The 16,104-nt window shown below is 40.2% G+C and overlaps 1 protein-coding gene across 9 annotated transcripts in view; it reads left to right on the top strand.

Moving 5' to 3' along the window:
* The window catches only part of EDIL3 (EGF like repeats and discoidin domains 3), a 647,511-nt gene that overhangs the window by 604,243 nt on the left and 27,164 nt on the right, over window positions 1–16,104 (top strand). For all 9 annotated transcript variants that reach the window (XM_075592658.1, XM_075592685.1, XM_075592675.1 and 6 more), the window contains one exon: window positions 6,831–6,986. In XM_075592658.1, coding sequence (XP_075448773.1) covers window positions 6,831–6,986 — 156 coding nt within the window. The remainder of the gene's footprint in view (window positions 1–6,830; window positions 6,987–16,104) is intronic.

Here is a 16,104-nt window from a genome sequence, read left to right as displayed (position 1 = left end):
ATCGGGTTGAATCATGCACTATAGAGAGTGGCGGTCCGAGAAGGTCCGCTGCAGACTAAATGGCCCATCAGATTACCACCGCAAAGGTCTCTGCTGTATGAATCCTACCGGGGTCTACTTGTCTATAAGAGACGCGCAGTAAGAGAGAGGCTGAATCATTCACTCTATCTGCATGCCTCTAACAGGTGACCGCCTGGGTTTTATTTCAATTTTAACACTAAAGTATTGTAGCAGGCGGTCTCCGGAGCTTAACCGCATTTATTTCAGGTGCAGGGACCCCCTACTTCCTGAGACACAGGCCTCGTTATGGGGTGCCGGTATCCCCGCCATATTAAAATCGTGTGTGTCACGTGATCGCGGGATTTTAACATTGTAGAAGATACCGGCACCCCATAACAGGGGCCTGTAACTCAGGAAGTAGGGGTCCCTGAGGCTGAAATCAACTTTGTTCAGCTCAGAACATCCCCTGCTTCCGCACACTAGTATCAAACACCGCTCCCCCTCCCCCCACTTCCAAAGAAAAAATCACTACCTTAGCGGATAGCTGCTAAGGTAATGGAGCTGCTTACAGTACATTTTATTTTTATTCATAGTGTGAGCAGGGGGTCTCCTGAGTTGATCAAAGTTTATTTCAGCCTCGTGGACACCCTGCTTCCCGAGATACAGGCCCCGGTATGGGGTGCGGGTATCCCCGCAATGTTAAAGGCCTCCGGTCACGTGATGCGGAGGATTTTAACATGGCGGGAATACTAGCCGCTAAGGCAATTAAGTGGTTAAGGCACACAATAGCACGTTTATTGGGGGCAGAGGGGGTGAGTGAAAGTGGTACTTGGCCCTTCACTCACCCCCTCTGCTCCCAATAGACATTACATGTACTACTCACCAATACACACAGAGCCGCCAACAGAAATGATGGGGCCCAGGACAAATTAAAGAAGCAGCCCCCCCCCATGAACCCATAGCGCACCTACCACAAAAAAAATATTTTTTAGCGCGCAACTTTTACTGTTTTTTTTTACTGTTTTCTTCTTATTGTAATACAGAAAAAAAAACATTACTATGCAATCTGTTTATTTTTATATTTTCAACAAAAGACAGGTGACTGCCTGCCTGGGTGGGTACTGACTGCCTGGGTGGGTACTGACTGCCTGGGTGGGTGGGTGGGTGGCTGACTGCCTGGGTGGGTGAGTGACTTTCTGATTGGCTGGCATCACTCCCTTTTGATGATGTCACATCCAAAAAAGTCACATGGTTTTTCCAGCCAATCAGATGCGTGGGAACTATTTCTCACGGAAATGTGACATCATAGGCCGTATAAAAGCCTGTGCAGTCCCATTTGACCTCACAGAGCTGAAGGAGCAGCATCTCCCTATCGGATTAACAGAAGAAGAACAGATGAAGATAGAGAAAAAGAAGAACCATGAGTGGATTACAAGTACAGATGAAGATAAAGAAGCCCCCAAAATGGATTACAAATTACAGATGAAGAAAAGAAAGAAGACAAGATTTAAAGATTTTACCTGTGGGCCGTGGCTGTTGAGCAGCATTGTGTCGTTGACCAGCAGTTGCTGCTGCTGTTGCTGGTGTTGGAGTAGGATTCGGTGGGTGAAGACATCAAAAAGTGAGAAAAAGATGGCATGTATTTTAATGAATGTATATTTTTTTTAGGTTGGCAATTGCATTGGCATACTGCAACTTTTCTATTCCAATGTAAATGACTTTTGTTTGGTGCTTGTATTTTTATTTGCAGGTTTTTTTTAGGTTGGTACTGTATTGGCATTTTTATTAATTAAAATGTACAGTAATGTCTTTTATTTACATGTATTTTTTTGTAGATTGCCAATTTATTGACAGAGTATCAGACCATGCCCACAGGGCCTTGGTGTGGTACTGTGCCAATCAATTGGTTTATTGGATTTTTTTGTGTTATGGCTGGCAATGCAATGTGGTTTTTATTTGATGCATTTACTGTATTTATTTTTTTGCAGGTTACATATTGCCTGGTATTGTGGCAGCTCATGCCCACAGGGCAAGGGTGTGCCACCGTGCCAATCATTTATTTTTTTTGGCATTTTTAAGATTCAAATGTAATGTGTTTTTTATTTGAGGCTTCTTTTAGTGTTTGGCAGGTTGTATATTGCCTGGCATGCTGGCAGCTCATGCCCACAGAGCATGGGTGTGCCACCGTGCCAATCAATTGTTTTTTTGGCAGTTGTAATGGGTTTTTATTTTCTATGCAATACTGTTTTTTTATTTTGGGCCTGTTTTTTTTTAGCTTTCCCATTTAGTGCTATAGTGTTAATGCATGACCATATTATATGGGCATGTTTGAAACTGTGCCAATCAATGGGTAGCGGGCTTGTGTCCCTGGGTAGCCTCTGATAACAAATCCTGTGCAGAAAAAATAAAAAAATGTTTTTATGTGGGGGCATAGGAGGTGGATGGGTTGTGTATTGTTGGTAATACTGTACATATTGTAATGTTTATTAAGGGCAGAGGGGGTGAGTGAAGGGCAAAGTACCCCCTCCCCCCCTGCCCCCAATAAACCTTCTATTGTGCCTTAACCCCTTCATTGCCTTAGCGGCTAGCCGCTAAGGTATTGAAGCTGCTTACATTTTATTTTTATTCAAAGTGTGCGTGAGCAGGGGGTCTCCTGAGCTGAACCACATTAATTTCAGCCTCGGGAACCCCTTACTTCCCAAGATACAGGCCCCGTTATGGGGTGCCGGTATCTCCTTCAATGTTAAAATCCCACGTCACGTGACCCACAGGAGTTTAACATGGCGGGGATACCGGCACCCCATAACAGGGCCTGTGTCTCAGGAAGTAGGGGGTCCCTGGACCTGAAATCAATGCGGTTCAGCTCCGGAGACTGCCTGCTACAATACCGTAGTGTTAAAATTATAATAAAACCCCGGCGATTACCTGTTAGAGGCGCGCAGGTAGAGTGACTGATTCAGCCTCTCTCTTTCTGCGCATCTCTTATAGACAAGTTGACCCCGGTAGTATTGACACAGCAAGGACCCCTGCTGTGGTTATCCGATGGGACATTAGTCTGTCGCAGCAAAACTAGCAAGGATCACGGGCAGATCTCAAAAACCAATTCGAGAAATGGTCTGATAACAGCCACTGCATCTGTATATTCACTGAATCACAATAATACATGTACACATCTGTACATCTATACAAATCCACATATACACACTCACACGTGTGAACATTTACACACTCACATACACACAAACATAAATGCACTACCATGTAAACTGAACATTATTATCTTGCCCACCTAAGATTTACGTGCAGCAGTGTCCCGTTTCTTCTGTAACAGCTTTCTCTATATATGTCTGACAGGCATGTTGCACAGATTGGTGGGAGGTGAATGGAGTGTTTCATTTAAGTTTACATAGCATATTTGTTTCAAACATACAGTAACTGCTTATTTTGTGCTATATCTAGTGTGGATTCAGGGTTGTTGACATTCTACTGCTCTTGGCAAAGAAGTGGCTCCTGCAAGCTTTGAGATTAAGCACATGTGATAAGTAAGGGAAATGAGGCATATATTTTAATATTGCAACTACCACTCTGGGATGCATACTGTAGGCTCGAAAGTGAGGGACTTCCAATGTAGCTCTCAATGCAGCCGCCAAGAGTGTCCGACTTCCCTGATGAGCAAGTCCGAAGTTTTGTTCGTAGGTATTTAGTAATGGGAAAGACTTGAGAGGAAGCAGACTTTGAATTGGCTTCCAATTTTGCCATAACATAACATTATTGTTACCAAGATACTATCAAGTAATAATTGAATTATAAATAAAGTATTATGTCATAAAACAAGGCAGAACAATATACACCAGCTGTACAATAGCCCAACTTTTTCATGAGTTGTTTTATTTAAATCCTTTTATGAAGAGGCAGGTTTCTCTTTTTTTCTCTGTCCCATTTTCTCCTTCTATATCTCCCTTCTTTTTCCCTCTTTGGCACCTCTCGCCCCCTCATGTTCTTCTCATTCCATTTCTAAATATGCCCACCCCTTTCTTTGAATTAAAGAGGTTACTCTGCCATATTCATAAATATTCTTTGCGTTTTTCTGCAGTAAATGGTCTATTTCTAATTATATTATTATAATTATTTCCACTGCAGGAACTATCCTCTGGAATTGAAAAGGCTTATTATGAAGAGGGCTCAGCACCCTCTTTAGTGCTTGTGGGTGAACTTTTGTACCAGAGAACCTTGTATGTTGAGGGTATTTTGACATATTTTTATGTCCGAGTTATTGCTCAAAACCCTTCTGAATAATATTCCTCTTAAAGTGTTACTTTAATAGTGTTTATTATAGTAGGAAATGGCCATGAAGATCACCTCTCATCTACTGCCAAAGACTCTTACATACAGGTGCGGGCATTCTTTACACAGTGTAGTTGCTTGCTTTTTTAAGCATGATTTTTAATATATCTCTTTAGAAAAATAACATGTATTTGTTGTGATTTTACTGATATTATTCACCTATAGCTTTGGCTGTGTCTTGTTCAAAGTAATTTAAATAAAACATTTAGCTATACTAATAAGAAATAGATAGATTAGGCAAATAGTCTTTTGCAATTTTAGATCCACGTGTCATTCCCCAACATCCTAATCTTTAAAACATAACTTTATTGCTAGTGGCCCGCAGGTATACAGTAAGTTGGAAAGCTGCATTAATGCCCTACTTACAAGAATCCATTGCACAATTAGTATGAGCTGTTGTAGCTTCATGGCAAATTCTGCTCTTCTATTGATTCTGTTGTAGTGGTGTTGACAAGTCTTTTGGTATTTTGAAATTAAGTGTAAGTCCGTATTTTAGTAATCCAATCTTACCTCTCCTTTCCCTCTTCCCGCCATCTCTCACTCCTCTCTACTCCCCACCCCCTACACCATCTCTCCCGCCCGCCCGCCCTTCCACCACCCTCTTTCCGTCCCTCAAAACTCATATTTACGGGTCTGTCTAACCTAAATGTGTGGTTGGCTTGCACATTCTGGAGTGAGCTAATGCCACCTTTAGGTGAGACATGAATTAACTTCAGGTTATTTTTAAGCTAATGCAAACTAGTGCTAACATTAACCTAACATTAACCCTGTACTGATGAGATATAATATGTCTGTTTTTTTGCATATAATTCGATTAGTAGATTTGCGTTAAACTCAGGGAAAATAATCTCTTATTATTGTAAGTAACTGCACATTATTTGTTGTTCATATACCACGGCTTAGTGCACCCAGTTTTGAACTGACAATATTTATTATTTTAAATGATGTTGGCAAGTTTAAATATTGCCCAATACCAAAATGATTTGTATTTGGCCATTTATATGGTTAACAATGAAAATAGCTAAATATATTTTTGTTTTCGAATAAAAGCAAGTTTAGTATATTGGAATTCATTTTTCATTTCTTTAGTGTATAATCCATATACTGTAATGTAGTGACCCTGATATTGCTGTTGCATGAATTCTTTGAAGTATCATGTTTGAGCCAAGTAATTACAAGCTAGCTGTACAAACTTGTTCTCTGATTTGAGAAGGCTGTTTAATACTTGTTTTACACTAAGAAAATGCTGCATGAACAGTTACAAAATGTAGCTTCACAATTATAACTCGTGTTTAAGGTAAAGTTTCTAACATTTTTTTAGCCACAGTATGCTCACACATAAATCCTTTATAGTTGTATACATTTCCCAGGAGAGCATTTAAAATCTAAGCTCCTCATTGATCATTTAGAGGAAGGATTCAAGTATAATGTACACATTTGTACTGGGATGTAATAGCCTTTCATTGCAACAAAGATGCTTTTTGTTTCTCAAAGTATTGATCTAAGTAGAGAGACTTTTTGGACGTAAACAGAGAAAAAAACAAGAGATGCATTTATGAGTTTTCCTGAAAGACTGCAACTGTGCAAAGTAAAGTTACCTCCCGTAAATAAGTGAAATTTAATGTAATTCCTTATATTTTTCATGAAAGGTAATAGGTTTTGCTTTGGTTTGCTTTAAAATATCCTCTCTGAAATGTGGCAGTCCAAGACTAATTACATTTCTGTACCTGAAATTTGACTTTTTCAACAGTCTTGCAATAATACTGATATTCAAATAATAATGTTGATTTATTACAAACCTGTAGGGAAGTGCAACTTGAGTTTTTTCCCCCCCAGATAGATCAAATAAAATAAAGCTTGCACTTTAAATGTCACACTCATTTCTACTGTTTTTCTGTAACATATTGGAAATGCAGACATTATTTTTTAAAATTATTATTAGATCAACAAGTAGTTGATATATAACAAGCTTTCGAACGTCTCGGAATATTACAGCGAGTATGGTAGAAATACAGAGACATAATAGTATATACAGTGTTTGTAAGAGGGATATCTGATTGCAGTGGATGTTGAGAGGAAGAGGGAAATAAGGTATAAACAGGTAGCCTAGTGTGAAAAATAACAGTAGACTCATGCCTTCATTACTGATAATTGTTGTAATTGGCTGGACTAGTAATTGAGGAATAACTTACCAATACCAATCAATAGATCCCAAAGTGGATGTATTTTTTTGGTAGTAGTCTTTTCTGTCATCTTTTTTTTTCTACATTTTTTTTATAGAGTATGTTAAACTGACAATCTATTATAATGATTTTACATGCAACTTATGTATGATAAAATGTAATGTTCCACAACTGCAGGGTTTAGTGTGTAACCTTTCAAACGAGATTTTTCATCAACTGGTATTAATCCATCTTGGCATAAAATGACACGCCTGTCATGTTGTATGACAATTAACAAAGAAAAATTGTATCTTATATTTATAGGTGGATCTCCTTCGTCCTACAAAAGTGACTGGGATAATTACACAAGGAGCTAAAGATTTTGGTCATGTGCAGTTTGTGGGTTCCTACAAACTCGCTTTCAGTAATAATGGAGAACACTGGGTTGTGTATCAGGATGAAAAACAAAGAAAAGACAAGGTAAGCTTTTAGCTCAAATGGTTTCATTTTCAGTACCCCTTGCCTTTGAACAATTTCCAACTTCTGTTCCACTATTTATTTTTTAATGACGGTTTATACTTTTAGACTAGTTACTAACTCTTAAAATATAGTATATACAGTGTCCGTTCACATTATTTGACTGTAAATTTTTGTCAGTCTGTTTCATGCTATAACAAACTCATTTGTGGTATTTATGAAATATAAACAGTATACATTCTCTTGTATTGTTTCCAAGGGTCCTCCTCTTGTTAGAAATCAAGGCCATAGATTTCATAAAATTATTCAATAAGGCATCTCTCCAATATATGCTGTGACTGTAAGGGTTAAATGACGGCACACTAAGAAGTGGGTAAGTCCCATGATGGATTAACCCTCCATCCAGGAGTCCCATCAGCATGCTCCAGCCAACTTACAAATACAGCAGAGAAAAAGAGAACCACTGAGGGGCACTGCTTGAAAAAGGGCTAGACTGCTTTAAAGATAAAAACGATTTTATTAACACATAATGAACCTTAGATAGGGAAGATTTATTGAAACAAATAGCAATCCAGCACTCAAAAATACTTGTCAGAAATACTTAAAAAATAGTATAGCTTATTCATAAATGAGAATAAAAGTGAAATATTATACAATTTAAGCATACAGATAAGAGCAATCAAACATAGTGTGAACAGGAAGGACAAACAAATAGGGAAAAATAAGGGAAAAAAAGGAAAAATAAGAAAAAATAACACAATAATATTCACAAGTGTCAATGTTAACGTTTCAGGGTAATAAACCCTTTCTTCTGGCCCATTCCTACATGCATAACATGTAGTACTTCTCTCAATCAGATCAAGAAATGATCTAGCAAAAATGATCAAACAATGTCCTATCCGGAGTTTCAAAAGAGAAAGTACTGATACTTAGGCTTATTTCTACTGCATCAGGCAGCAGGTATTACAAATAATGCTCCAGTATTCCCCACACGTCTGGCTTGTATGCATAGTCTTGTTCTCCGTTGGTGCTTCCCTATGTGAAGTCATGGATAATTGACATCGCAGAATGCCGACGTATGTTTCGCAAATGCTTTCTCATGGCTAAGAGCTGTTGCAAAGATATTCCCATCCTTATTCCCCTAGTACGCACAAGAGTTGTACTCTAACTTGTTTCATGCCTCTTTTGGCGCGTTATAAAAGAGTGAGGGAACTTTGATAAAATGCCAAGAGAGGCGTGAAACGCGTCAGAGTACAAGTCTTCCCTATCTAAGGTTCGTTAATAAACTCGATTTTATCTTCTAAGTAGTCTATCCCATTCTAGCCCTTTTTCAAGCAGTGCACGGAAATGGTTCTATTTTTCTCTGCGGTACCTGCCGATTTCCTAGTTTGTAGTCAAACACACCTAGCAGTAAACTGCAGAACTTCCCAAATATCAATTTGACAGAATAATGTAGGGAGTTTGGAGAGAATTTCTCAACTATAGATTGGAAATACTGCAATAACTGCCATTGTTTTAATTGACCACATTATTATGACATACATTATTGTGTAATTTATTTTTAGAAGCTTATGGACACAATTATTGACATTCAGCATTCTCATAAATACAAGGATTTGAGCATTCAAATATATACTTTAGTATTTGTGCATGTGCTGTAGGGAAGTCTCCCGTCAGTCAATTAAATTAATTTAATCAAAGTTTCTATGTCTTTTCACATACATGTCCCAATGTTAGAAATGTTTACTTTCATGCCAATTACCAAGACAAAATTGGAAGAAGGGGCTCTTCATTTCTTGTGTTCGCTTCAAAATACAAAATCACATCCATTAGATTCAAGTCACTGCCAGAGATGGGCATAACTGTCAAAAGCCGTTCCCTGGCTTTCCCTTCAAAATCCGTTCTGCGAGGTAAAATCCATCTGCTGATTAGGAATTAAACAATCCAAGCAATTTTATCCAAATCCGCCATTGGATACAATCCAGGTGGGTTTTTAAGAATCTGCACTCAGATTCCATATTGAATATGAAATCCGCACGCGGATTGATAAAAGTCCACGCCTAGATTGTTAAAAATCTGCTTTCTCTCCCTCGCCCCTGGATTTAATCAGAGTGTGGATTAATAACAATCCAACATCAGATTATTAATCCACCATGTGGATTGTCAGTGATTGAAAAAACACTCCGGGAAAGGCTCATTGGCCGTTTTGAGACTGATCCGTGGACAAAAGGAACCAGCCACTCCGAATAAGTTCCAAGTCTGCCAATTTTTTTTGCCTATCTCTTAACTGCCACTATCGGTCCTGTTATCTCATGTGACTATAACTTACATTCCTTGTGACACCATTTTTTATCCTCTTGTTAATGCTTTGCGTTCTGTATTCAATTAGTGGAGGACTTTATTTGAAGCTCAGCTGCCACAGAGCACATGGAAAATACCTGTATAGCAGTTGTAAACCAGAAAGTTGTGGTTAGCACAGAGAATGTGCAGAATAAGATAGCTAAAGACGAGTTTTGGGCCATTTCAACAGTTCTGGGCTGTAATATATTCACCTGGCACTCCATGACGCAGTGGCGACTTCAAGCCCGTAGAATGCTCTATTGATAGAGGACATAGAGTCGTGCACTCTGCACTGTAAGGAATAGCCGCCCAAAGCACACAAAGGGTTAATATAGATGCAGAAAGGAAACAAAAGTGGCACAACCCTTATCTGTGGCAGTTTTATTCTGCATCTACTAGTATTGAGACAAGACCACAACAGCATGCCCTACACAGAACAACACAAGGAACCACAATAGTAGCCACATCCTCTACTGACTTCAACATCATGCAAATGTGCCTAAGACTTTCACTAAACACATAATGTTGTCATTATTCATGGACATTCTTCTTCACAAACTATACAGTAAAGCATTGGTAGAAGAATTATATATGTTATACTGGATATAGAAAAACAGAAAATAGAGTAACATTGTTTTATAAAATGGGTGCCTTTTTCTGCTCCTTCACAGTTGAAAAAGAAAGAAATACAGCAAAGCAGATACCATGATTTTGTTAGCATTCACTACACTTACTGATCCGTCAAAGGGAAAACAAGTAAACATTTCTAGTATAGTATACTAAATGAGAATGATCTCGCCAAAACGTAGCATGGTAATATATAATTGTCATTTAGATTGATTGATGTCATGTTGTGGTGTACAGTATACTTAGTTACCATATGGTCTTCAAAGAAATAAATACATCCTTTGAGAAATATTAACTTCCAAGCGCTATCAGAATATTTTCAGCCACCTGCTGGCAAACTGCCTGCCTGAAAGAGATCAGTAGTTCCAACAACGGGTTTCTGTTGGGTTTTATGTAATTTAATTGTCATCTTTAACATGGTTAATACAGAGTATTCTACAGAATTTCTTGTAAGCTTTTTACTTGTGGTCCACACAGTCCCATTAGAGTAAGGAAAAACAGACGAGTGACTATATTTGTTAACCATTTTGTGGCCAGGGAGGCCTACAATGCATTGCACAGCACATTTCCGTCTGGCATCCAACATTGGACAGTTTCAAATTACAACATCCATATGCACACTGTGACAATACGTACAATGTGCCCGAGCATCGCACTAAAAAAACACGTCTTTCATACTGTACAATAAAGACATATCTCTCTGTTACGCAATAAAAAAGTGACAAACTCATGATGTATTTCGCTCATCTGACAATAATACCGATCTAATAGATAAGCATTGTCCTAAAATGTAGAAACAATAGATAAGCTATTTTATTTTATTATGTTGCACACAAAGATTAAATTGGGTACATCGGAAGCTGAAAATTCAAGAAATAATGAGAGATGCATTTACCCATAGAGTATATGGATCTGAGGCAGTATCTATTTTAAGTCTGCATATGGTTTATTTGTACATGTGGTTTTATTTTCCCTATTTATTTTGTATATGATTACATTACGATTGCTTGTTTTTATAGGCTCTTAGGGGAAAAAACACTTTTTTTTATTTACTGTAACTATAGGTTTAACTAAAGTAAAAAGACATACTGTGCCCTCCTAAAACAACCCCTCTTGCATAATTCCCTCCTAAAACAACCCCTCTTGCATAATGCAGAGTAACATTCTCAGTATATTATAGCAATGCTGCTGCAGTGTTTTTTCACATGATGATATAGTATTTTAAATATATAAGTAAATATATGCTTGCAGTTTCATATGTAACACCCCTTCCCTCCTCCTCAGGGAGATATGGGTGTTATGGTGCTACCTGTTAGGCTCACAAGAGTCCTAAGCCTCCGTGCTTGGGGAGGGCTGGGTTGGCTGGTGCAGCGACTCCACCCGTGAGGGTCCCTGCGTTGGCGGGATAGCCCCTCACAGGAACAGGTATACCGACTTGGTATACCTCCAATAACCACAATCATGTACAACCTATTTATTATGGTCCCATTGTCTCAACAGTATAGCATAAACAGAATACAATAAACATCCCCCAAAGTACTGAGGGTGCTCTGGGAACCTGAAACCCAATGCCGGTCCAAACAGTCCCACCCAGATATATGTGGGGGCAGCGCTACCCTCTCGGTGTGGTTTTGGTGAACGTGGTGGTACCTTCCTGGCTTGCTCTGTAAACCAGGGGATTTGTAGACAGGCTGCAAACATGGTCCCATGATGCAGGGCCTCCAACACAATCTCCTTCACGCCTTACGTCCGGTAGTACTGTAGAATCGATTCCAGGCCTGGTGAATCTTCTGCTGTGTCTCTGTTGGCTCTGCCGAGTTGTCTGTATACTAAGGGGGCAAATCCCTTACTATGCGCCGGCCCTAAAATACATCCGCTAGCGTGTAGGAGAAACTACCTGGAGCCTACAGGGAATGGGTCTGACCTACTCCAGGGGGGCTTGACTAGCTCCCCCCCGACACTACCTCTCATTTGCCGACTCCGTTAGGACTGCCATGCCATCTCCAGTCCACAGAGGATATCCTGAATGACGGGACCTACTCCTCTTGCAGCGCCAACTTCAAGATGGCTACTGGTTTACACATACTCCATATGTATGTGACTGTGCCAACACAGCTCACTAAACCTTCCCACGAGTCAGGACCACTGTCAGGGAGGAGGGTACCCTGCTAGACTCTCCCCATGGCAAAGACCTCATCGTACCTGTATGAGAGAACATTCACACAATGCTCATAACACAGCACTTATATAATGGAAAATATACAGTTGCATAACAATATAACTCAACTATTATACAGCATAACTTAAATGGCATGACATACTGTCGTCAGAACAGACATAATAGATGTAAATCTGTCCCTAGGCGTCTGCTGAGACTCAGTGAGGCTGCCCTATTGAATCATACGACATTCTATCTGGGGGCCGTGTAGTTCTCTGACTTTTCCTCAATTCAGGAGCTGGTACATTTGTTAATCCTGAAAGCTCCTCTTCATTTTCTTGGTCAGAGAGGGGTCCAAAGGCATAAGACCCTGGCCCTCTCATAGAGCGAATATCATTGTTATGTTCACCCATTGGGGTGAATGCCGGGCTTTCAGGATTTAAATTTGGGATAGCAGTACCAGCAGAAGTGGGCAGGAGATCTTAAGGTACAGCGATAGGTTCGTCTTCAATTACCCCCTGCACAGTGGGAGTAGAATCTGATTGATCAGGCTCACGGACTTGAGGAATGGCCAGTAGATGGTTCTGTGCCAAACTTTTATCTGTCCTTCAGAGTCCTTTATTCGATACACAGGAATCCCAGGTAGCTGTGACACAACATCGAATGGGCTCTCTCTCTATGGTTCAGCCAGTTTATGTTTTCCTGGCACTCCCAGATTTATCAGAAGGACCTTATCTCCAGGGTGAAGCTCCCGATAACGTACCTTGCAGTCGTATCTTCAATTGTTATTATGGTTCAGCTTGGCAGTGGTCCCTTCTGCTAACTGATACACTTTTTGCAGTTTGATTTAAGTCGTTTGACATATTGATTATTTATTTATTTATAAAATATTTTACCAGAAAGTAATACATTGAGAGTTACCTCTCGTTTTCAAGTATGTCCTGGGCACAGAGTAAAACAAATAATACATGGTTACAAGTACAGTTACATAAATGAACAGGGTATACATTATATACAAGACATTGCGTGCACAGTTAAAGAAAATATATATTATGAGCGTATTAAACAGTTACAGACCAGGTTAAATTGTGAGACAGCCTTAGATTTGAAAGAACTTAAACTGGTGGTGGATGTGAGAGTCTCTAGTAGGTTGTTCCAGTTTTGGGGTGCACGGAAGGAGAAGGAGGAACGTCCGGATACTTTGTTGAGCCTTAGGACCATGAATAGTCTTTTGGAGTCTGATCTGAGAGGTGAACTTTGCGCCTAGACTCTAGTGTTGACCAATCTAGTTCTTTGAGCATTTCGCAGTGATGTGTGTTGTAGTTGCATTGGAGAACAAAACGACAAATTGAATTGTAGAGGGTGTCAAGTTTGCTAAGGTGGGTTTGAGGAGCCGAGCCATATACTATGTCTCCATAGTCAATAATTGGCATTAGCATCTGCTGTGCGATACGCTTTCTGACCAGGAGACTTAGGGAGGATTTGTTCCTGTAAAGTACCCTTAGTTTGGCATAGGTCTTGGTTGTCAGGGTATCAATGTGCATCCCGAATGTTAAGTGGGAGTCAAACCATAAGCCCAGGTATTTAAAACTAGTGACAGGTGTTAGGGTGGTGTTAGCGTTGGTTCTAATCAGGAGCTCAGTCACTGGAAGCTTTACAAATTTAGTCTCGGTCCCAAATACCATTGTTACAGTCTTGTCAGTGTTTAAAAACAGTTTGTTTTGGGAAATCCAGTTTTCGAGTCTCAAAAAGTCAGACTGAAGTATGTGTTGAAGGTCAGAGAGGCTATGGCTGTGTGCATATAGGATTGTGTCATCTGCATACATGTGTATTGAGGCTTCCTTACAAGCTGTGGGAAGATCATTAATGAACACTGAGAAGAGTAGGGGCCCCAGAACAGAGCCTTGCGGGACACCACAGGTGATATCCAGGGGGTTGCAGTTAGAGCCTGAGATGGACACATGTTGGAATCTTCCTGATAGGTAGGACTGAAACCAGTTTAAAGCATGTTTCCCTATTCCAGAGCTCTGGAGTTTGTTAAGCAGGATAGCATGATCAACTGTGTCAAAAGCCTTTGCAAAATCTAGGAATACTGCACCAGTGAGTTGTCCCCGTTCCATTCCACACTGGATTTCATTGCAAACTTTTAGCAGGGTAGTTACGGTGGAGTGTTTGGGACGAAACCCAGATTGGAATTGGCTAGGGAAATTTGTCTTGGTATAGAAATTGCTTAATTGAGAGTGGACACATTTTCCCATGACTTTGGATAGAATTGGGAGAAGTGAGATTGGCCTGTAGTTTGAGACAGTGTTTTTTGTCCCCACTTTTGAAGATTGGGACAACTCTGGCAGTTTTCCAGGTCTTAGGGATATGGCCTGCAGACAGGATAGAGTTGACTATGGACGCAATTGGTTTGGCAATGGCTGGGGCACCAAGTCGTAGGAACCTAGATTGTAGTAAGTCGGGTCCACATTGGCTGCTTAGTTTTAGTTTGAGGAGCGCTTGTATAATCTCCTCTTCAGATACTGGGCCAAATTGAAAATTGTGGGCAGTGTTGGGAGGGGGTGGGACTGTAGGGGTACTCCCAGGATGAGATTCAGGTTTGTGGTTTGGGCTGCGTTTCACTAATATGTTAGTGGCACACCCCACAAAGTAATCATTGAATGCATTTGCAATGTCAGTGGGGTTTGTCAGAGTAATATCCCCCTTAGTGATATTACTTGGTTGTTGATGGTTAGGAGGCTGGAATATATTGTTGATAACCTTCCAGAAGTTAACTGGTTTTGATGTATTCTGGTGGAGATTGTCAGAGTAATATTGTGCTTTTGCATGCCTTGTTTGCCTTGTGCACATGTTCCGCATGCATCTGTAGTGATTGAGATCCTTGGTAGTGCCAGTTACTTTGTAGATTTTCCACAAGGCATCCCTGAACTGGTAGAGTGCTATAAGGTCAGGTGTAACCCATGGAAGGTGGGCCCCCCGTACCCTTATTTTGCATAGTGGAGCATGGGTATCGCAGAGTTTTAAGAACTCGGATTGGAAATAGTCGAGCGCAGAATCAGGATCGGGAATTAAATAGATTCTGTGCCAAGGGCAGTTGGTAAGGTCATCCAGAAACTGTTGTGGGTTAAAGTTTTTAAATGTTCTAGTGAGGAGAACTTTAGGGCTTGAATGGGGCGGTTTAATTTTTCTTACACAGTACACTATTGCATGGTCACTGAAAATATCAGGAAGCATGCCAGAGGATTGGATTCTGCTGGGGTTTGAGGAGAGAATCCAGTCTAGCAAGGAATGGTTATGCGATTTCAGGTTTATCCGTGTGGGTTGGGAAATGAGTTGCGATAGGTTAAGTGACTTGAGTTGTATCTGGATTTTGTGGTTTTTAGGGTCAAGCCAATTGAAGTTGAAATCCCCAAGAACTAGCAGCTCACTCTTCTCATTCAGAGAGGAAATGGAGCCAAGAAATTGGGTGATATCAGTCAGGGATTGTAGAGGGGCTTTAGGGGGGCGGTAGATGCCAGCAAGCAAGATGGGCTTAGAAAAGGGGAGGCAGATTTTGCCAACTAGAATTTCAAAAGAGGGTGGGCTTGGTGGGCAATTTAACAGTGTAAATTGTAATGTTTGGATAGAAACCCGGGCGCTATCTCTGTGGAGCTTGTCGGATATACGGAAATGTAGAAAAAAAGGGAGGGTATGATACTGCCTGAGAGTGGTTTTCAAGTGATGTCCTCCTGTGACTCGGAACCCCAGCAGGATCTATCCAGGACCCTTATAGGCAATGAATACAAAAAGGATGGGGGAGCACAGTTGTGGGAAACAGGCAGTGTAATGTATTTAGTAATTCACACTTAATAAAATATAGCGGTTAAACCCTGAGCAAGCGTATTGGCTCAGGTGGCTGATATCCAATTTTGAAGGGTAAACATACATAAATTGTGTATGTGTGGGGAAAAAGGGGTAAAAATAATAATATAAAACTTACACGGCCTTGTGTAA

This window comes from Ascaphus truei, chromosome 1 (genome assembly GCF_040206685.1).
Source record: "Ascaphus truei isolate aAscTru1 chromosome 1, aAscTru1.hap1, whole genome shotgun sequence".
Lineage (NCBI taxonomy): Eukaryota > Metazoa > Chordata > Amphibia > Anura > Ascaphidae > Ascaphus > Ascaphus truei.
Note: the sequence above shows the minus strand (reverse complement) of the source record. Positions and strands in the feature narration are given on the sequence as shown.